General features: G+C 42.9%; 1 protein-coding gene and 1 long non-coding RNA gene across 2 annotated transcripts in view; one reads left to right on the top strand and one right to left on the bottom strand.

Moving 5' to 3' along the window:
• On the top strand, positions 1–9,280 carry LOC147308541 (uncharacterized). Its single transcript, XR_015125948.1, has 3 exons — positions 1–351; positions 460–516; positions 8,820–9,280. It is a non-coding gene; the product is annotated as an uncharacterized LOC147308541 (long non-coding RNA).
• LOC147308540 (uncharacterized) overlaps positions 2,892–22,429 on the bottom strand; it is a 28,190-nt gene continuing 8,652 nt past the window's right edge. The window contains exons 2-4 of the mRNA XM_086270735.1: positions 20,563–20,654; positions 12,052–12,960; positions 2,892–3,358 (exon numbers count right to left, since the gene is read on the bottom strand). Of these exons, the coding sequence (XP_086126861.1) occupies positions 12,911–12,960; positions 20,563–20,654 (142 nt within the window). The 3' untranslated portion in view covers positions 2,892–3,358; positions 12,052–12,910. The remainder of the gene's footprint in view (positions 3,359–12,051; positions 12,961–20,562; positions 20,655–22,429) is intronic.

Here is a 22,429-nt window from a genome sequence, read left to right as displayed (position 1 = left end):
TTGGTGTTGATGAGCTGATGAGTGCATTTCTTCTTTTTTCAGCACAAACCAGGTTAATGATTTGGTTGATCCTACATTTTTTACTGTCTCTCGGATAGACTTAAGTTTTTAGCCTAATGATGACCTTCACTTGCACTGCCATCTCATTAGGGTTGGACTTACTTATAGTTACAGTAAAAACATATACAAATTCAGCACTAACATCTGCGTGTTTCTTTGTCAAGAAAAGGTGCCTCAAACGATCTGGAGGGCTGTTTTTGTCCAAGCTGTGGTTGTTGCACTTCAGCATCTAGCTAGCTGTTGGTACAGAAGAAGAGCTAGCTTAAGTGGGGTAACATTTTCAAGTTTCCGGTAATTTCAAATGCAACATTTCTAACAGCTCATCAAATATCAGATAACAAAAACAGTTTCTGTGCAGTTTACCACGCTAGCTAAAGAGATGACTCCTTTGTTTCACAGAGTGAACGAAGTAAGAAAGACAGTACTGGAGAGGAAGAAGAAAGATTATATTTAAAGGTAAGACTGCTCAGTTTCATTTGATAAACTGGAAATGTAAAACATGTAATGTTATCATTCTTAAATCAGATATTGGAACTCCACATGATTTGATATATTTTTTTTCTTATTGTGAAACGTCCTGTAAAACAAACTGGGCTGTATTAACTATGTATTATTAAAATACTGGCAGTTTGGAGCAGGATAAACAGGCTAGCTTGCTGTGGTGTGGTGAATTAACAGTATAGCACTGTGTTGGACTGTTTTCTGTAGTGTTCATGGTCAGAGTGAGGACATATTAAGAACTTGAATTGAAGTTGATGATACTCAGATTCATTTACTGAATTCAGCCTTTTTACCAACAAAGATAGTATAAACAGTGTTGGGGAAAGATGGCTCGTGAAACGTCTCCTTACATTTTGTTGAATTCAGTGGTGTAAAGTCACAAAGAACAGTAAATCTCAGAGCAGCAGCTCAGCTGACCACAGCCTGTGCATAAAGAAAAACTATTGTCTGACTCCAGCTTAGCCGTTTGGTAACACTGATGCAGCGGATTCAAACAGCCTGGCCTCCACACAGTCTTTATTCATAAAAAATAGAGTGATAGTGGAACGTATATCCTTGTTTTTCAAAAGTGATCTCCCTAGGATGCTATTTAGTTTTATTGTCCTTGTTTAACACTGAGTTAGCTAATTAGTGACAAATCCAATAACTCAAACTAATGTTAGTCTGTCCAAATATTTATGGATCTTCTCACGCCTGTTTATCGTGTAATGACATTTAATCACCACTCGAGGGCGCTGCTTCCCTATGAATGGTTGAGCGCCTTCTGCTGCAGGAATACACGTCGGTCAGCAGGTGGCGGTGCAGCCCGGCTCTTGGGGCTAAAGATAGCAGGTGTACTGGGTCAGATGGAGCTGCTGCTCCGCCCGAGGCCGCTCTGCCGCTTTGAACTTGACCGTGAACGCAGCAACACATGAAAGAAGGGAAACCCCCCCCCCCCCCCCCCCCCCCCCCCCGCAATACTGAGAACAGACCCAACAAATTGAAAAAAGGGGGACAATTATTATAATCCTGATGATCTCAGAGTAGATTTAAAGGCACTGAGGTCTCTAGAAAGAAATGACCTATTTTATTTAAGGTTGATTTTTTGGGTGTTTGTGTTCCTGTGCATCTTTCTGAATTAGGTTAAAAAAGGGGTTCGCTTCTTAAACCGGGCAGGAAGCTCGGTCCACACTCCTTTGTGCAAAGATTTTTGGGAAAGTGGGAGGAAAAAAACACCAGAAGAAAAGAGCTATAGGGAAGATAGAGGACTAATTAGGCCGAGAGAGTGAAGGAGGGAGGGATGGATGGAGGCTGTCAGAGGATGTGGTTGCTATAGATACTTGGCATGATGCCGGATGGAGGCAGCGCCAATTTGCATTCATTCAGATGATGGCGGCTCCACAGTCTCTTTCTCTCTCTCTCTCGTTGCCTCTTTCCCTGAAATAAAAGCACCAGAAGAACCATTTCTTTCACTGTCCTTTCCCCATCTCTAAACAGCGCAGTTTTTTTTAAGTTTACTAAAAATTTAAGTAAAAAAATTGAATTATAATATACCATTAAGCTCCTTGTGTTTGATTTACAAATACACCTGCTTTTCTGGTTAGTAATATTAAAACTGTGCTGTAGACAGTATAGCGAGCATTTTTGTTTTTTAACCACGTCAAAGATATGTAGCTAAAAACTTCAAAACCTGATCTTTTTCCCCCCTTTTTGTTTAAATGCTTCAAAAAGCCAGTTTGTTTAAAATGCAAATATTCCAATCTTCCTGACCTACTGCACTCTGAGTCTGAGCACAGTTTGGTGTGGGCCTAATTTTGCTGAGCTAGAAGAAAAGAAATTCTACATTCACTGTTTGATTTAAAAAGGCACAAACAGACCAGTCTTTTATGGCAAATAGCATGTGTGGGCCTACACAAAAATAATTTTTAAAAAGTAAAAACAAAAAGATTTAATATTTCTGTTTATTCCTCTGCACTAAACCAGCAAATTGAGACAAATCAAATAAAAAAACAAACAAACAAAAAAAACTTCCACGTTTGTCAAAAAGTCAGAATAACTGTAGTGAAAATGTTATTGTGTGAGTTTTCTCTATTGCATATTTCTTTATGTAACAAGACACTGGAGGTAGTATTGTTTTGTAAATAGCTATAAGTGCGCTAGACTTACGATAATGAATGAAATAAATGTGAGAAAATAAACTGAATGTTAAAAAAATCAGTTTCACCATCATTTTTTGGTCTTTATAAAAATATGTGACAGCTTCATGCCCAAATTAGACTTATTAGATATTTTAGGGAAATGTGCATTTAGAATGAAAACTAAGTAATAAAAAAAAAGCTGGAAATAGGAGGTTCAAATTAATGTTACTTTATTGACCGCGCGTTTATACACACACATATATATACATTAGACACAAAGTCTTTATTGTAAAACTGGCACAAAAATAAAAGTGCGGTGTGATCAATCTGACTTTTTATTAAAAAAATTAGTTCAAATTTTTCTCTATACTCTTGCCGAATGACGAGCATCAAATACAGCAGTGGACAGCAAACAAAACACAAGGCTCTCAATAAACAATATATATTTAAAAGCTTTAAATACATTTCTTTATTCAACCCCAGATGCTTGTTGGCAATAAAGTACATCTTAAGAGACAATGAAATAACATTTTTTTTTGGTGTTTTTAAGATATCAATGTTAACCCATATTACAACAAAATCTTTGTTTCTGAGGTTTTGTTATACACCAGAAAAACAACAGATGAACAGGCCTGGTCTTTGAGCCAAACGCAAGCAGATTTTTCTCCTGCGCCGTCAATCTGCAAGAGGAGATGAAGACAGAGGAAATGAGAAATTAGAGATAAAAACTGGGTGTGGAATAAAAAGACAGAGTGAAATTGTCATATTTTTCTTCACAGGCAGGGTTGAAGCAGATTTGGACTACATTAACAAAAAAAAGGGGCGGGGTATGACGAGGGGGAGACTCCCTCCTCATGACTACTAATATCTGTCTGTGTTCTAGTCTGCACTCCTTCACCTTTGACCTCCAACGTCTGGAGCGTCAAAAGGGCACAGAGTCAACAGGGAACTCTGCAATTGTGCTAAACACACACACACACACACACACACACACACACACACACTTGCGTTTGGTTTTGCACTGTCATGTCTGAACATAAAAAAAAACCAACAAGCAGAGGAACGAGAATTAATCTGAACGTGTCCAAACTTTTAATCGTTACCATAAATTCAAATGGGAAACCCACCACCTTCACAAAGTTAAAATTTTCAACAAAAACCTTCTGCAAAATCAAAAATCGCTTAAGATTTGATAGATTTGAAATGCTAGTGTCTTGGTTCAGTACAGATGGGGCGGCAGAAAAATCAAGGTGTGCGTGGGCTGTGAAGAGGAGGAGGAAGAGGCTAGTTATGACTGAAGCGATCAGAGCTAGACTGCAGTCCCTGGGTAGATCCAGGGCTTCAGACACTGGGCAATTGAGGGGGCCTTCCTGAGCCTGTAGGGCTCTCCAGGGCTCTTCTCCTGCCTACGCTGTCCCAACAACCAGATAATGTATGCAGAGGGGAGCCTACAGTCCTGTCTCCAATAACCACACACACACAGACACACACACAGAAGAATATAACTGCATTCCTGCCAAAGACATCAGAGCTGGAGCGACCAGAGAAAGCTATCAGGCTGACTTTTATTTGATTAAAATGCAACTCTGATCTTTTTTATAATTAGCAATTGGTAAAAATTGTGGAACGAAGGATGGGGGCTTAATGCATTACTGCAATCCTTAAAATGATTCAGCAACTTTATGCTTGGATCCAAAAATATAAATATGAGGCATAGAAAGATGGACAGGCACAGGAAGTGATGGACTTTTTCCAGCTGAGAGGCATGCTAACATAATATTCTAGCTTGTCTTTGTTTCTCCTACCTCTGTCCTTTGTACAGTCTTGTAATCCACAAAAACTACAAAGGGTTTCATGTATTTGTGAGGAAGTAACTCTAGATCTTAGAAAATAATATTACATTGCATATGTTCATGGTATATTGCTAAGTCACACTGACTCTATCAGAAAAACCAGTCCATTTAGGAAGTAATTGGGAATTGACCTCAAACCTTGAGAATAGGCTGTTGTTTAGGTCAATACGCGAGACACCTAACGATGTGCGATGAATGCGGCTGATTGCAGAGGGGAAGAGTTTTAACTCTCGTGTCTTATGTTTATCAAAGTTTATTTTAATCAATCGGAGAATTCAGTCGACACCGCTGTGAAAACTTCAAAAGAAGAGCGTCTTCGAGTAGCAAGCGTGCAAACCTCATATCAGCAAAAGCATGTAACGCTGATTTATCGCGTTTGACAAAATGTTCAGCTCTGGCGTCACGAGAGCTTGCCTTTGAGAACATCTGAGGCTTAACTTGGTCAAAAACACTAAATGCCAGCTCTGACATTCAACTTCTCCAACCTCTCCTATGTGCAGGACACACTTTTCCCCAAATTCTTCCTATTTTCCCAAGAACAAGGTCACCCTTTAAAGGATGTTCTCATGGAAAAGAGTTAAATCTTCTTCCATAGAGACGGAGTGAATGTGTGTGTTTGTGTGTGTGTGTCAGAGTGGATAAAGTAAGAGAGGCATAAATAGAGAAAAAGCCTGCATTTGGATGAGGAGGGTGTATGTATGGGTAGGTGTAAAGTGGACTCTCTCCCTCTAGTTCCCTGCTTTCTATATTCAACCCCACCTTCCCCGACACACACACACACACACCCTAATGCTGACATTGTGTCCGTCCAACAAAGACGTCCCTGCAGCCCCCTCATTATAAATACATGTCATTGGATCACAGCTCGTCTGAATCCCCGAGTCTGCTGCGCTCTAAGTGGCCGTGACTGAGCCCTGAATGGGTGGCCGAGTGACAGCTAACCCAATAGAGCCAGCGGTGTGAGTGAGTGTGCGAGTAGCCTCAGCCTATGGGAATGAAAGCATCGCAGCAGGACGAGGTCAGAGGTCAGGGGCTGTCTGTTACGTGTGAGGATGCGAATATACACACATGAAGTTTTCAGAGTGTCGGGCATGCTGCTTATAATTAAGAATTGGTGGCAAAAAAAGGGGGACATGAATCTGTGACGAGGACAGTTTTGAGATGAATTCATGAAAAGTGCGTTAACGGTTAGCTGCTGCATGCATGCAGGAGGTTTGCTTTAAATCTAGGGCAATAAGTTTCCTGCTGCCTCAACAACAAAGCTGCAGAAATCTCGTCCTGGTTCACTTAGAAGCAGAGAACAAGGTGTGTGGGTTTGCATGCGTACTTGCGTGTGTGCGTGTGTGTTTGAAGGGCTCATCCTATCGCATTTTGCAGGGAAATGCAAAAGTGTCTCTATCCCTCTGGAACCACAAACCAGGACAAGTACAGTGTCGTACTCTCATTCCTCCTCCCTCTCTTCTATTTCTGAGTAAAAGCTTGCATTTCTCCCCAGGTGTAACAAAGTTTCCCTCATTCTACTTTCACTTGCGTCTTGAACCACTAGAGATATGACCCTAAAGTCCACCACAAATTAATATTTAAAGAGTAACTAATCACCAGCAGGTAAGCTGAACATGAACGCCAAGCCTTAATCATTGTTGCCTCATTTCGCCGAGCCAATGAATGATGTGAGCCCAGAGGTTAGTGTTTCAAATTAAAATGTGTGCTTTCTCTCAGTTTTCTTTCTTTATAACACCTTTTTGAGAGTGAGCGTACATATGTGTGTATCACAGACAGTCTAATGTGCAGTTGGCTCATTAATGCAGCACCGCAACAATGAAATGAAGAAGCGATGGCAGCTGCTCATGCTAATCATGTCTGACATCCCACCACCATCCAGCACGTTTGCATACATATATATGTATGTATATATATATGTGTATGTATATATATATATATATATATATATATGTGTATGTATATATATATATATATATATATATATATGTGTATGTATGTATGTATGTATGTATGTATGTGTGTGTGTGTGTGTATATATATATATATATATATATATATATATATACACACACACACACACACACACACACGTCTCCTGGCTCTCACTAGGCGAGGACCCCGAATAGCTGCCTGCACACATTGCCGGATGGGGAAAAAAAGACGTGCAATGCTAACTGTAGAGGGAAATCACTGCATTTCTGTGTTTCTAGATTTTTATTCATGCTTTTTTACAAACTGCATCACATTCGTCAGTGTGCTTGACCCAGCTGATAGTATAAAGCAGTGTGACAAGGTAAGCTACTCTAATTAGAATTAAATTTAGTCGGATACAGAGATATCGTTTTTTAAGGTAGATTTTTGTGGCTGCTGTTAATATAGAGGAAAATAAGGGAGAAGAAACATGGGGAAAATATATGTCACATGGTTGAGGGTGTTTAAGCCTAAGCCTTAACCAGACAGAGACCACTGTTATGGTCAGACCCCCTCCACAGAACATGCAAGTACATGGAAGAATACTTTCAAACAGAATCCCAATACTGTCAATAAAAGTAATGAATGATTTTAGCATAAAAATGAAAGAAGATAAAGGACTGATTAATGCAGACATTAATATGTAAAACTTTAAATATTCTCGCCCCTTTTTTAAGGTAGAAGCTTCATGCAAAATCAGAAATATGTATATAAGTATTAAAAAAAAGATTAACACTAACTGATTCAAGTGAAAATGTGACAAATAAAACAGTCTGTATCCTGTACAGCATATGGCTCTTCACTGAATGTCCAGTTCTGTGAGAGGAGTAAAAAAAAAATTTGTGAAGCAGACAATAATGTGAGGGAGAACAAGAGTGAGGGACAAAGAGAGAGCGAGAGAGTCTAAAAGTGTCCCTGCCAGGCTTCCTTTGGGCATGAGTGAGAAACTATGAGTGGTGTGTCAATGGATCAGAAAAGCACATGCAAACACACACACACACACACTCCCCACTGAGCCAGAGCCTCTGCCAGAGACAGGTCTATGGGTCTATTGAGGGGACTGGGAGGGAGCTGTCCCTTTCTGTAGAGCTAATGAAGCCTGGATCCCCAAACATAAAGGAATGGAGAGAGTTAGCATTGCGCTCCTACACCCATTCACTCACTTCCTTCCTTTACACATCTCCTGATGAGGTAATGCTGTCTCTCTTAAAGGGATACCGTAAGTAACGCACCTTTAGTCGCACAACGAACGCATCACGCCAAGATATGTGCTCCTATGAGCTTGCACAGGACCAGGCTGAGAGGGTTTAGCACAATTAGTTCTTAATGAAGATGTTCATTTTTATAAATTCACATCTACCTTCACCGGCCACTTTGTTAGGTGCACCTTGCTAGTAGAGGGTTGTCTTTTTCCTTCAGAACTGCCATCACTCTGGGTGGCATAGATTCAACAAGGTGCTGGAAATATTCCTGAGATATGTTGATCTATATTTACATAATAGCATCAAACTATTAGATTGAGATCTGTTGACTGTGGAGGCCATCTGAGTGCAGTGAACTCATTATGTTCAAGAAACCAGATTGAGATGATTTAGTTTTGTGACATGATGCGTTATCCTGCTGGAAACAGTCAGGTTAAAGGGTGTGCCATGGAAATATCCCCTAGACTATCACATGATCCATGCTTGTGGTTTACACCAAATTCTGACTCTACCATCCGAATGTCATGGCAAAAATAGAGAGACTCATCAGACAAGATATGCAAGGTTGTAAAAAGTTACTAACTTACTCTTGCCTTCCTATCAGCTCAGAGCAGTATGACATCTGGCATAAACAAGGCATTTCACCCAGAGAACTGCAGCTCACTTGATATTTCTCTTTGTCAGACCATTCTCTGTAAACCCTAGAGATGGCTGTGTGGGAAAATCCCAGTAGATCAACAGTTTCTGAAATACTCAGAGCAGGCTGTCTGGCACCAACAAGCATCTCCCCCATTCTGATGTTCGGTTTAAACTTCTACAGCTTGTCTTGACTACATCGAAATTCCTAAATGGACCAAGTTGCTGCCATATGATTGGCTGATTTGATTATTGTTGATTATTTGAGCAGCTGAACAGGTGTACTTAATGATCTGTATATAGTTGCAGTTTTCATCATCAGCTGGTCACTGGTTTTTGGCAAGTGTTAATCTAACAACAGTAAATACAGTTTTTTAGGGGACTAATCAGATCTGGATTAATACTAATTTTTAACATGGACATTGTAGATGTTCTTTTAAATCAGAAAACATTTCACAACATTTTTTTTTTCATAGTTTTGGACAATAATGAAGAAAGAAATTCCTGGCATGTGAATAAACGGTCTGAACCAGAGGACTCTGGATTTCCTCCATCATGGAAATGTGGAGTCTTGGTACAAAGCTGCAGTCAGTCAGCAAGAAACAAAGACAGGCACCACACTGGAGAGCCTGAGACCAACATGTCACTCAGAGAAGAAATGTCCCAGAGAGCAGAGATGTGGAGAGAAAAGGCTTCCAGACAACACAATCACACTTTCAGCAGGGGAGGTCTGACTTTAGGCGGCCTGTCTATCTGCCTGTCTGCTACTCTGCTGTGACTACAAGATGATGAAGGAGCGCTTGTCCAAGTCTACGCCCAGTCCTCTCTGAACAACCACACTGAGCTAATAATAGACGGCAGTGCTTATCAAACAGTCTCAAAACTTCATTTGCATCTTGCAAGACCCAGACAACAACCAGAGAGGCCCTACACACACACACACACAGAGTCATGAACCAGACAACCCCTTCACTGGCCTTGACCCATGAACTCTAGGGTCCTCTTTCACCTGCTACGACAGCATTCATGCTGCCGAGGCTGTCTCGCCGGCAGCCGACTGTTCTGCATATCTGCTCGCTAGATTCCCACGCTCCGAGCTCAGACCTCCTGCACGGAGGACAATCACACTTTAAACACGGCTGTATTCATACAGGTAATTATGGAGATCAGTATTGTATCTGTGTCTGACTGTCTGACATTTGTGGGCCTCATGCACTGTCTTTACAGCTCAGTGCATACTATGGGGGGGTGGCGAGCTTTCCTTTTCCCTTCTTCCCTCTCAAATTGATCAGTCTGACTGGCACACACACAAAAAACCCTTTGATTCAGCACAGCACGGCGATCATGTATATTTCTAATAAACGTCTGTATTCTTTCACCATAAAACTCAGGCCGCTATCTTGCAAAGCGCTGGTCTCGTGTCGCCATTCCCCTTCCCACTATCCTCTGCATCCCTCTGTTTTGCTTGTTCCCTCTTCTCCAGCACATCAAGGGTAAACTCATGACTTGCCTCGCCTTTCTTTCCTCTTCCTGACTCTTTGCCGTTTGTCATTGGCTGAAAGCAGCTCCACATTGGCTGGACAGAAACGGTGATGCAACGAACACGAGGCTCCTGTGTAGTAGGGGTGTTTACGTGTTTTTTGTGAGAAACGGGCTCTGAGCGCGCGTCTGCTGCTCTCCCACAAATAATGTGACCGCCAAACACGGACGGGCGCAACACTCTCTTCTCTCGTGTGATCATGCGAGGGAGACCTTCAAAAGACTGTGACTGAATTTGCCTCGCCGCGCAGCATATGGGCACCCTCGCCGTTCTATGCAAATGGCCGAAATGCAGACAAATCTGCACAAATGCAGACAAACTAAACTCCCCCCACCACCACCCTCCAGTGTCTCATTAATGGTTTCTCCTAAAACCAGACGCCCCCCTCATCAAATAATAACCTCTCCACTTACACCCCCGCCCCAACTCCATCTTCCCCTCCTGTGCACACCCCGCCAATCCCATCCTACAGTCTAGACCCCACAACCCTCTCCCAAACCAGACACCCCAAAATCTCCCCCACCCCAACCAACCCCAACCCACCCCCACGCCTCCTCCCTCTTCTCTCCTCAGCTCCCACGACCAGCAGACAGACCCTATGATTTGCGTGACCGCCATTTTGCTGCCCACAGTAGACCTAACTGTACTGGCGCAGCAGCAGCTGCCTTGATGGGCAAATGCAAATGCGAGCGCCGCATTGTTGCTTGAATTAACGGCCCCACCACCACTACCCCCCAACACCGAAAAACAAGACCTGCTCAATCAGATGCGACTACACAATGACGCAGTGCCGTAACTGTAATACAGAAAACGTGACATGTTCATTTACACAAAGCGGCTGTGAGGAGCTGTGCAGAATGCTATTATGCATGGTTACGGGATCAAACGCATTCTGTATCCCCCCCCCCGATTTTAGAAAAAGGTGCATTTCCAAAGTCTCAAATAGGTGCAGCTGAGGCGTCTCCCGTTTTTCATGCGATACTTCAAAGCTACAATCCGCCAGTCTTCAGGCGGCAATTTTTGTGCTGCGGCCTATTTATATTTTTCATCTGCAGCTCTTTTCTAGCAAAATCAGTCACCCCATGATTTGCTCAGTGCCATGGTAACCAGACACCCATGTGCATGAAAATGAGACTATTATGGTCTGTGTGTCTGGAGTTTGTTGGGCCTATGGATCCCTACTTAATTAGAGTCTGTGTGCATGTCTGAGCCTCTCTGTTTGCTTAATGCTTTCATCTGTGCATTATGTATGTCTGTGTGTAAAAAAAAAAAAAAAACCCCAACTGCGAGTGTGCATGCGTGACAGAGCGCGATCTGATTAAACAAAGCCCCAGCTTAATCTTTTGTACAGTGTCACATTTGCATGCGAGGGAATCACATGCAAGCAAGCGCACCATATGGCACAGTATGTCTAGACAGTTGATCTAGCATGGACCGAACACCTATCAAACACATTTCTGGGTGCGAATACTCGCACCTTGAAAGAAACCCCCCCCCCCAAAACCCAAAAAGAAACGGCATGGAGTACGCTTTAAAACATCACTTCGCTCCTGCTCGCTTGTCGCCAACGTGTGCCTTCGTAGGATCAATTACCAGCTCATGCCGACGACGTGATGTTCGGAGGTTATGCAAATGCAATTAGCCTTGATTTGCATTCGACGACAACAGCTAACTGACGCACAGATGGCAGACAACGGGGATGCACTCGCCATTTTTTGGCAGAGGGAAAGACTGGCAGCCATTTTGTCTGAAGCTGTGCCCATCTGGATGGAAACAACCACGCCGCATTACTGTGACGACGACAGCAGTTTGGGAGATGTGGGTGCACACTGCTGCTGCTGCTGCTCGCAGCTCAAACACTCAAGGCCAAACATATACAGTCCATTTACACACACACACACACACACACACACACACACACACACACGGCTCTGTGATGTAGATAAGAATTATACAGCGAGAGTACAGATTGAAAGCACGAGTGGCATCTTATAATTAAAGAAACACCTCTTTTTTTTCACAGCTGTAATCCTAAATCGGCCTCAAAGGATGCCGAGTTACCATCTCTCCCTGTCACAGGCTATTTTAGGCAATGTGTGATGTAATGACAGCACATTCAGAGTAGTTCATAGAGTGGAAAATGTGAAGTGCTAAAGAGAGATACTTGCCATTTTACCATCTCCACTACAAGGTCTCTCTGCTCTATGATCTCCAGCCCTCTTTGCTGTTCAGTCAGTTTTTTTTAAACAGTCTGAAATTGAATAATAGACATCATGGAGAAAAAAAAAAGCTCATACTTCGTGTGCCAGTATTTCTTGTTTGAACAGACACGTGTCTACAGCTCACCATAGTAACAGCAAGCCAAGCGAGTGGTAGAGAAAATAAAGATCTGTCTCTTTGTCAAATGTAAAAACTAGTTGGGGGAATAAACAACGGGCGAGTCGAGGATGGAGAATGAGTCAAAAGTAGAGCTCCCGAACTGTGTTTTTTTTTTTTTTTTTTTTTTTTTTTTATCAGCCCGAGGCAGGAGGTTGGGGGGATACGTCAATCTTATGATGGAAAAAAAAGGCAAGAGAAAGGAGCATCCCTCTTGGCAGTCTTTCAACGTTCTGGGCATTGGGTATTATTTGGGGAGAAATCCCCTTCAGCAGAACCACACACACAGCCAGTGGAGATTGGGACTGAGGTCCAGTCCAAGGAGCCAGGGCTGCAGCTGAGAGAACCACACAGGACCTGTCTTTTGGAGGTCTGCAGGCCCGTAGGCCACACACTTAAAACACAGGAAACCCCACTCAGAGCTGTGAAGGTTTTCTGTTTCATATTGATTTCTCCTGCATGCCGGTAGCTCCAGAGGTGATCTGAGCCTTTGGGGACCTTCTCCATCCTTCCCGGCCCACTCACTAGCTCCCCGCCTGGGCTTCACTGGCTCTACTGGACCCCTGGATGGAGGTACAAGCCACAGGAGGAGAGGAAGAAGACAAGAGCCCATGGCAATGATGATGAGCTGCGCCGGGTCTCTGAGTTCAGTCATCCAGCAGCCTTTATCCAGCCTTCCAACCACCCACCCTTGTTTCCATCTGAAAAAGGGAAAATAGAGAGTGTTTTTCAAAATCTCACCTTTGGCATTCAGCATCCCTCTGCTCAATGCAAATGCAAATGCAAACACTAACACTTTGATTAAAAATACGTGGGAAGAAAACGCCAACTTGCTCTTTTGTAACCCGCCCCAAGGCTCCCACTGCTGTACAGAAACGAATAAAAATTCTCAACATGCTGTATGAAAGACAGAAGCATCAATTTCTGTTCGTTTTTCTAAAATGTTATGCACAAATATGAATTTTTCACGTTAAAATCATTTACATTTAACCTTAACCGTGAGGAATTATTAACAACAGTACCAATATGCATGTAGAAATATTATAAAAGTATTCTGAAACCTGTTATCATGCTAATACGCTATAATCCTTTGTGCTTCTTTGTTCTTTTCTTTAAAAAATAAGAATTGAAGGAGCCTCCCCGAGTAACCTGCACACACTGGCCCTAGTTTCTATCAGCTGAGAGACTCAGCTCGGTGTGTTCTCCTGGAAAACGATTAACACAGTTATAGCCAGTCATGGGATAGTTTGCTAGGGAATTTAAGTTTACAGTAATGTGCGTGTTTTCATCATATAATGGAAGGAGCAACGGGAGTAGCCCAGCGAGCCGGAGGAAGATTCAGACACAATGCAGCCATTGAGAGAGTTCAGACATGGGTGTTAACTCGCCATTCCTTCACACACAATAGGGGCCCCCACTACAGCCAGCATAGGGCACAATGTTGGTTCAGGGCAGCCCTCCACCCAGTGACAAAGAAAAGAGCTGCATTATCAAGATGGGAGGAGAAGGAAGGGTGAGGGGGTGCAGGAGGAGAGAGACAAACAGGAGATTGAGGGATATTTGTGTATGAGGAGGGAGGTAGAGAAGCAGAGGGGAGGCCCTGCGACCCATGGCTTTGGACTTGAGGAACAAAACAGCGAGACGTCACCAACGTCAGCATCAGACGTTCCATCTATTTTCCGTCCCGCTCGCATGTTGTCAATTTTATGAGCGAGCACCGTGAAGAAGCTATTCGCGCATTTACAGTGGTGCAAAATATGATGTGGGAAAAGCAAAGACTACTAACAGATGGTTTATTCCGAATCCCATGAAACGACTTTCAAAGCATGAATTAAAGACGCCACATTAGAAATATTTGTGCTAACTGATATTTTGCAGTGTGCAATTTACTAAGGATGCCTGGTTCTGTATTTCATTTGTAGGAGAATTAATGAGGAGAAATAATAGCGTGATTCAGCCTCTGCTTCGGAGTGGTTAATATGTAGAACATATGTTCTTCTTGTTAGTTAATCGCTGTGAAGAAGAGCCTGGAAAGAAGCAGATCTGTCTTTGATCACACATATGTGGTTATGGGGTTTGTCTAGTATATTATTTAAATATAAATAATGCAATTTTTTTGGGTTCCTGTCAAAAATATGCTTGGAACATTTTCAAGAAATAGATGGAGCCATACTGAACAAACCACACATAGCCAGTACCAAGCCAGGATAGCAAGCTGTATTTTGGGGATTTGCAGACTATTATATTATATTATATTATATTATATTATATTATATTATATGCTTGGTGGATCCATATTAACGTACCACAAAACTAACGCAAAAGTTCTTTAATGGTTTCGTATTATGGGCTTCTCTTATTCATGTTTTTATTTTCTTTCCTTTTTTTAACATCTATTGGACAATAAAGTAGAGAATAAATAGGAAAGTAGGAGAGAGAGCAAGAGGGTTGACAAGCAGGAAAGCATTCAGGGTGGAACTGAAGCCAGACCTCTGCAGTCTTTTGGTATACGTGTTCAACCAAAGCCATAGAGGTGCCTCATTATTCAGGTTTTCAGTGGCATGCTCTGGTGATACATACTAACCCAGCAAACAGTTTGTGCATTCATTTTTTTTTAAATAAAACACATTACTGAATAAAATGTACACTTCACTTTACATTTAACATATAACTGCAACGCCCCTCGTCTGTTTTTGCCTGGTGACCTTATTTCCACATTTCTTCCACCGTGTCCCTGTCAGACTCTTCATACAAATTTTACCAACTGGTAATAAAAGCAGCAGCATTTTTGATGCAGGCGCATTTTAACTACATCCAACTCCCCCCCCCCTTTTTTTTTTTCATTGGATCTGAAGGACCAAATTGTTTGCCTGCTTTTGTTTGTTCCAGTGAAACTCAGAGATGAATTTGATGTACAGTATGTGCATGAAATGAAGGACATGGGAATTTATCTGCACTTTAATGGCTTCATATTTGCAGCAGAGAGCAGGAATCACATCATCTCCAACGACTTCAGCATTTTTGAAACATCTTTAGTGGTCATCCAAAGACTGTATAACAAGCATTTGCTCGTTCTGAGTTGCTTGTTATACACTCTGCATGGTTGTAAGGGAGCACTGTTTTGGGAGTGAAGCTGACAGCGTTAACAATCCGTTGGTAATGTAGGTGTAAAAGCTTTTATTCTACCTTCCTTTTCCCAGACAGGTAAAAATCTCCTGCAAAACAAAGGGGCGACTTCTGCTTAAAATGTATAAAGGAAACTATCAGTTTGACAGTGTTTAAGGCCAGCAGGCTGTATAGGTGGTGACGAGGTAGTGGGGCTGGGGGTGGAGGAGTAGTTGGAAAATGTTTATGGTGATCCTGTGTCTCTCTGGGAGCCTAATAGGATCCCATGGCTGGAGTGAGAGCTCATTGTGCCAGTGTAAAGGATTACACTGCTAAACTGGTAAAACAGGGGAAAAAGCCCAAACACTCTCTACCTCCTATGGAGAGGCAACGAACCATCCAACAATGAGAGGGGAGAGTATACTGGGAGCTGACTCATTTCATCAACAGAGAAAGCGACCCAAGGAAAGGGAAGTATCGGAGGAACTGTGACAGAGGGGGGAAAAAAGACCGGGCAGTTCATTTAGCTGTATGTACAGAAACAAAAGTGACTGCAAATGGAGGGAGGGATGACAAAAAAAACAGAAAGGAAGGGGCAGGGGGGCTGCTTGGATGACAGTTTCAGTATTCGAGGGTAAAATGGGCAAATGATGTCTGTCTTGCTTGTCTGTCTGCATCCTGAGTGACAGTTTACAATCTCTGAGGCAGCAGGCAGGCCCAGCAGGTCGGCTCTTTGGCTCCATACAATCCCTCATTTCCTAACCTATTTTTTCCTCTCTCTGCCGTCTACCCTCCACCTTCAGCTCTCGTCTGTTTCCAGCCATTTCTAATCTCCTCCACTCTGCCACCACAGCCACTACCTTCACTCTGCATATATATATGTATGTCTATGTGTATATATATATTTTTTATTTCCACAATTTTTTAGTTGATCGCCAGTTAATTGAATCATTACGTTGACTGAGCCTTCCGTCGTTGTTTCTTTCTGACTTCACCACAAAAAGACTAATACTCTGCAACAATAATGCCCTCTCCTCTTTATGGAACTAGCTTGCAGGCTTTTTCTTGCCCTTTGACGCAAACGATGACCTGAATCAGTCCCTCACTGCACCTGCCTCACATTCATCCAGTAACTGTTTACAGACGACTTTCTTGGAGCTACGATCATGCTGAACTGGTAGATTAATTTTCAGCAAACATTTGCTTGCTTTTGGATTCTCTGCTCGCTTTAGTGTCTTATATAAATATATATTTGTTAAAAATCCCCAAAGGGTTTTTATTTTCATCGCAAAATTTGAAAGCACAGGAAATCCTCCGAACATCTGATGAGCATGATGACCCAGCATATTTCCTGCAGTTTTCATGTGCAGCACACACATACAACATTATTCTCATCTCATTTGCTGTTCAAATGGAAACCACGCCGGGCACAAATGCATCATTTGCATCCTGCAACCTGCCAGGCTGACAGACTCCTCTCTCTCTCTCCTCCTTCGCTGTCTTCATCTCTTCCCTTCCTTCAAAGGCTGCTGAGGATGTATTCAAACAGCAGGATACACACTCAGCTAACAAACCTCATTAAGGGCCCATACACACTTTCTCAATGCTTACACTAGCTGTCACACATCCTCTCTCAATGCACACACTGGTGGCCACACTGACCACGACAAAGCATCTTTACAGAGCTAATTAGAAGGGTCCCCCTCTCTATTTGAAACTCATCTGAATAGGAGGGAACATGATAATGAGGAGGGGAGGACGAGATAGAGGAGGGAGGGACAGTTGGGGTGAAAAAGGAAAAAAGGGGTGAAGGAGAGAGAGGGAGAGAGGATGCATGGTAATTTATTTGCGGGGATGGTGGGCATGTTTTTTCGTGGCGTGGAATTAAAGTGAGGAGCCCGTGCAAGCAGGGGGAACCGAATTAGTGTGACACTGCTCAGAAGCAGCGACGGAGACGAACGGGGAGGGAAGTGAGTGCTGCACCATTTTGATTGGTGTGCCAGTATCTGGAGAGAGAGATAGAAAGAAGCCATGGGTGGGACCCTAGCTTCATCGGGAAGGAGGTAAAAAGAGCAGCCGCTGCCACGGACGGCATTTCAGAGAGGTTTACATGAACTCATGATCAAACTAACTGACACATGCAACACAAAATGTGGGGTAAAGAGGCACCAGATGATCACCTGAATTAAAGGGAATTATTTTCATTCCTTTTTCTGATTATAATTATTTATCTGTTATTCATCAGATAACATTTTGTATTTACTGAGGGACAAAACGTCGCATTGAGGTTAAGCTCTAAAATGATCCTCAAAAGCTGCTTCATCTCTCTGTAAACTTTTCCCCATTTGTGCTTTTTTTCCTTTTGTTTCTCTGAAGCATCTCTCTCTTTGTGCGTGTGTGTGCAGACAATGCCAAGTTGACAGTTAAGGTCTCAGATCAAGTTTGTCTCTGGAGCCTGTGTGAGTGGACATATCAGAAGCTGCACAAGAGCTCTATCAGAGCTTTCCATCATAGTAAATAAAATAAAAAAAGCTTTTTAAAAATATTAGAATTAAACTACTCGAAAACAAACAACGCTCAAACAAGATCACAATGTGAGTATGAAGGGAAAGAAATCCAGGCTCCCTTCAATGCTCAGCAGAATTTTAAGTTCAAGTTGAAGTTATGACCTAATTGTTCTCTCATCAAGGCCCAGTGGCCCCTTGATGGGAGTGCAAAGCATTCTGGGAGAATAGCAGGTGTCCCCGTGTCGCAGAGCTTCCCAGACAGCTTGTTAATTTGCACAACTTTTGCAAATTAACAAGCTCTCTGCTGTATGTGTGTGTGCATGCGTGTGCATGTATGTGTGTATATATTAGCGATGGGACTTGACCCTAGCGAGCTGCGGCAGTGTTTCGCGTCTTGCTGGGCGTGGGAAAAAGACGGGACCCCTTTTCACAGCTGCCTGGCCGAGGCCTGGGCTGCTGGGGGCCCCTTGTACCCCCCTTCACACACACACACACACATACACACCCTGGTTCCCCCTTGTTCAAGATCCCCCCCAACTCTCTCTCACACACACACACACACACACACACACACACACACACACACACACACACACACACCAACCCTTCTCCTCCTTCTATCCCATTCAGGCTCCAGCCTACTGGCTTTCAAAAGCAGGACCCCCTTCCCAGCCCTTCATAAATACATCTCATTATTCAAGCCCTAGTTTGCATAGGGATTCCAAAGAGATCTCCACTCTGCTCGCGAGGCCTGAAGCCTCTCAGCCTTTTGGACCGCACAAGTGCAAATTTCGACTTAGTAATCTCCCTGTGTTAATATTTGTTTTAAAACGATGTGCGCACACTTTCAAAATTCTTTCACCAACATTGAAACGCATATTTTTTCCCTTTCTTTCTTTTTTTCTTTTCTTTTTCTTTTTAGTTTTTGCATCCGACTTAAAATTTCTAATTTGTCTCAGAAATTATGGAAAAATCTGTAGAAACTAAAGCCAGTGAAAAGAGAGTTTAGCATGACTATTAGCAAGTGCTTGTCTGTGTTCCATCTGCCACGGGCTATTGTACAGTACTACACACACACACACACACACACACACACACACACACACACACACACACACACACACACACACACACACACACACTTCAGACCCTGTACAATACCACCCCCCACCCCCATTCACCATTCACTGCAATGCATTACTGCAGAGATTTATCTCCTATCAGCCTGTATAATACTGAGGTTATAATTTACATCCACTTTAGAAAACAGCAGCACAGGCCGCTCCTTGCATATGCTAATGTAAAGCTTGGGAAAATCTGGGCGATTCAAAGAACTCCATCCTAAATTTGAATAACTGAGCTTTCCATTGAGCTTCAAGGTTGTGGAACCACGAAGATTTGACCTTGCTAACAATATGTACTTACCGTTTAATTCCTTATTCTCGACTATTTAAGAGGGAATTGGAGGGAACGCTCTGACGGCCTTAAAGCCAGGAATGTTTCTGTTTCCATCTTGCTCCAATAACTGCAATTATATCATTTTTTTTTTTTGGTTATGTTTCTCAGCAGCCTTAAAATGATCTATTTTTTCAATAATCTTTAACCTTATGAGTCACTCTACAGTTTTCACTTAATGCTGCTGCTAAAACCGAATTATGCATATGCTATAGCTTTATGCTGATCGATGCTTTGCTCCCAGCAATCAGAGATTTTTGGATGAAGGGGAGGGTGGCTCATCAAGGCATTAGGGGCAAAAAGGACAGAGCCACCCAAACACTCTTTCCACATGAGCAGGTCCAAACCTTGGGTGAGCCCTACGCCTCCGCTCTCCTAACGGGATAAAGAACCGCAGCAAAGATTACACGGCAACCTCCCCTGCACCTACCACACACTCCACCTGACAAATAGGATCATAGTGTTTAAAGGGATAAAACGCTGAATGTATGAGAATGAAAAGAGAGTTGTGAGTGCGTGCATGCGTGTGTGTCTAAGTGTGAGAATGATGGAGGGGAAAGGGGGGAGGAGGGGGTGATATACGACGTAAAAAATGTTAATACTTCAAAGGAAGAAAAGAAATGATGGAATTCAACATGGAGGTCCTACTTCACTCGCTTAGATCGGGCCATTTGCACTCTCTCATAGCTGCAGGCCACAGTCTACGGCTGTTACAACCTGTATGCATATTCCTGCATATATGTGAAAGGTATAAAACTGACATTTACACAAAATAAAAATGGCAGTAAATGTGTCTCCTAATGCCCCTTTTGCTTTGAAAGGGTTTATGAGAATTACAGCAACACACTTAAAAAATCACATTTGATACTAAATAATAAAAATAATATATATATTTTTAAGTATTTCAAAATTCAGGCTTAGTCTGTGTCTCTTTCTGGCTTTTTCACACCCACACACAGCCCACTATGGTCACACAGCTCAACAAAATATGGACAACAATCAACCACCAGCAAAGCTCCATCGCTGGCTGATGAATCTAGATGCAAAACTTTCTGAAAGCCTCCAGCATCTTCTGGTTTGACCTCTTGGATTCACTCTTAAAGCTACCCAAGCTGCATAAGACAAAAAGATGCACGCTTGCTTCTGCGCTTCGCAACCCTGTCGTGGGTTGTTACCGATATGGAAGCAAACAACGTCGGCGTTCATCATGCACGTCTTCCTATTTTGTGTATTCACCTGCAGGCTGATTGCTGCTCCTCATCTTGTCTGGTGGCAGCTTGACTTCATTGTGAGGTGATAAATAAGGGGCTGAAATTCCCGGCATTTTTCTTCAAAGATAAAAGAAAGGAAAATCAGTTAGCAGTGATTTAGAGGCAGTGGATGAAAACACGAGGCAGGAGAAGAAAGGAATGCATTGTGTTTGTTAACCATACAGCTAAGATCAATCTCTAAAACTTGTTTACTTCCTTGTATTTTTCCTCTGTGCACTTTACATTATTTTGCCTCGTTGCAAGGTTAAATCTATTTTGTGCTGCGCATACTGTAAACTATAAATGTAAGATGTCATGGACAAGTTACACAAAGTATTTCTAGTGAAGGAACTATACCACAAAGCAAAGCTATGCATGATGTTTTATCAGCACTGCATCACAGTTGCTAAGCTACGGAAATGCAGAATGAGACATAAAAAATAGCGCATAAAATAACAGGAGAGTAGGTTAGAAATTTTTAAAGAACATCACAGAAAGACTCATATGACATATTAATCCCTTTTTTGGGCATAAATGGAGAACATGGAGGTCAAATCGTGTATACTTCCTCAACCAGGCAAATGTCAACAACCCAGATGCACAAACATGGACACACACACACACACACACATACCATTTGAGCTGTCTTGTCTAACGGCGCACATCAAATATTGTCAGTCATGGTCTAAATAGAGCATGCAGGGACTTCAGGGATATTCGGTCATCTCTGAGGCTTGCTGATTCTGCTCTAAGAATAGATCAAACTCTGAGCCGATGTCCTATTTAGTTCTTATCTAACAGGCGAACACAAAAATAATCCACCCTGCGAAACACAGATTCAAACATATCTGCCTCATCTAACTTGGATTTGAGTCGAAAGCCTGTTCAAAATACACTGAAGAGGGCCGGGTACAGCCCAGTCTCTGAATGACTGATGCGGCGGGATGTTGATGTGTTGCACCTGCAGGTTCTGGTTGGGTAGCAAAGAACCAAACAACCCACAGTTATGTGATGGAAAAACACCGATAGCAGGTAGCACACAGCAGTTCAGTCCTGCACTTTCTCCCAAGTACTCCACTAGCTGGGCTTCATCTTGCACACCGAGTGGTGTGCATGTACATCCAATTATACATCACACTCCTAATGTCAAGTTAATTACAGCCATGGGACATCACTTAGGCTACACTGCTCATACAGGAAATACACTTGGAGTATTAGAGGAGTCAGAGAGTCTGCAGGATGCAGCTCTGCAGGATAAATTCACACTGTGTAATTATGCCTTGAAATGCAGGCTACAGCAACTTCTGGGCCTACAACACATTGCCATAACTAACATGTGAGATCTCAGAAAGCGATCTGATGCTGCTGGTGCTGCCAACACCGTCACGTGAGCTCTGGATTGGCCAATCATGTGAAGCCTTTAACTATTTCTGTCTCACCCCTCAAGATATTACTGTTTTAACACCCACACAGTTGTGACAACTACACACTAGCATGCGGTGTGGATTTGGAGAACGATTTCTCCACATGCGTGTCTCCCTCGTGCCTCAAAGTTGAACGAAACGCTGATATATTGATGCCCAACAGGCCCCTGCATCACCGCGATACCCACGCCACGAGCCCCCCCCCCCCCCTAAAAAAAATACAGAAGCAACATTCACGCCCTCGCAAGCTCCAGAGAGCCAGCAGCTCTGCACAAGAGGTGGACTGCCACAGCTACAATCACGCAGGTGCTGTTTTCCACCCGCCCCTTCCACCACTCCTACTCAGCGGCGGCAGCCGCGGCGGTCAGCCTCCCTCAGCATCCGTCCCTCCCGCTTCCTCCTGCTGTTGCCCGCCCCGGCATCGTTTCC

The sequence above is a fragment of the Aulonocara sp. 'chitande type north' Nkhata Bay genome, linkage group LG18 (assembly GCF_057382095.1).
Source record: "Aulonocara sp. 'chitande type north' Nkhata Bay isolate Kocher_YH1m ecotype deep benthic linkage group LG18, A_spYH_male_GT1.1, whole genome shotgun sequence".
NCBI classification, from domain to species: domain Eukaryota; kingdom Metazoa; phylum Chordata; class Actinopteri; order Cichliformes; family Cichlidae; genus Aulonocara; species Aulonocara sp. 'chitande type north' Nkhata Bay.
Note: the sequence above shows the minus strand (reverse complement) of the source record. Positions and strands in the feature narration are given on the sequence as shown.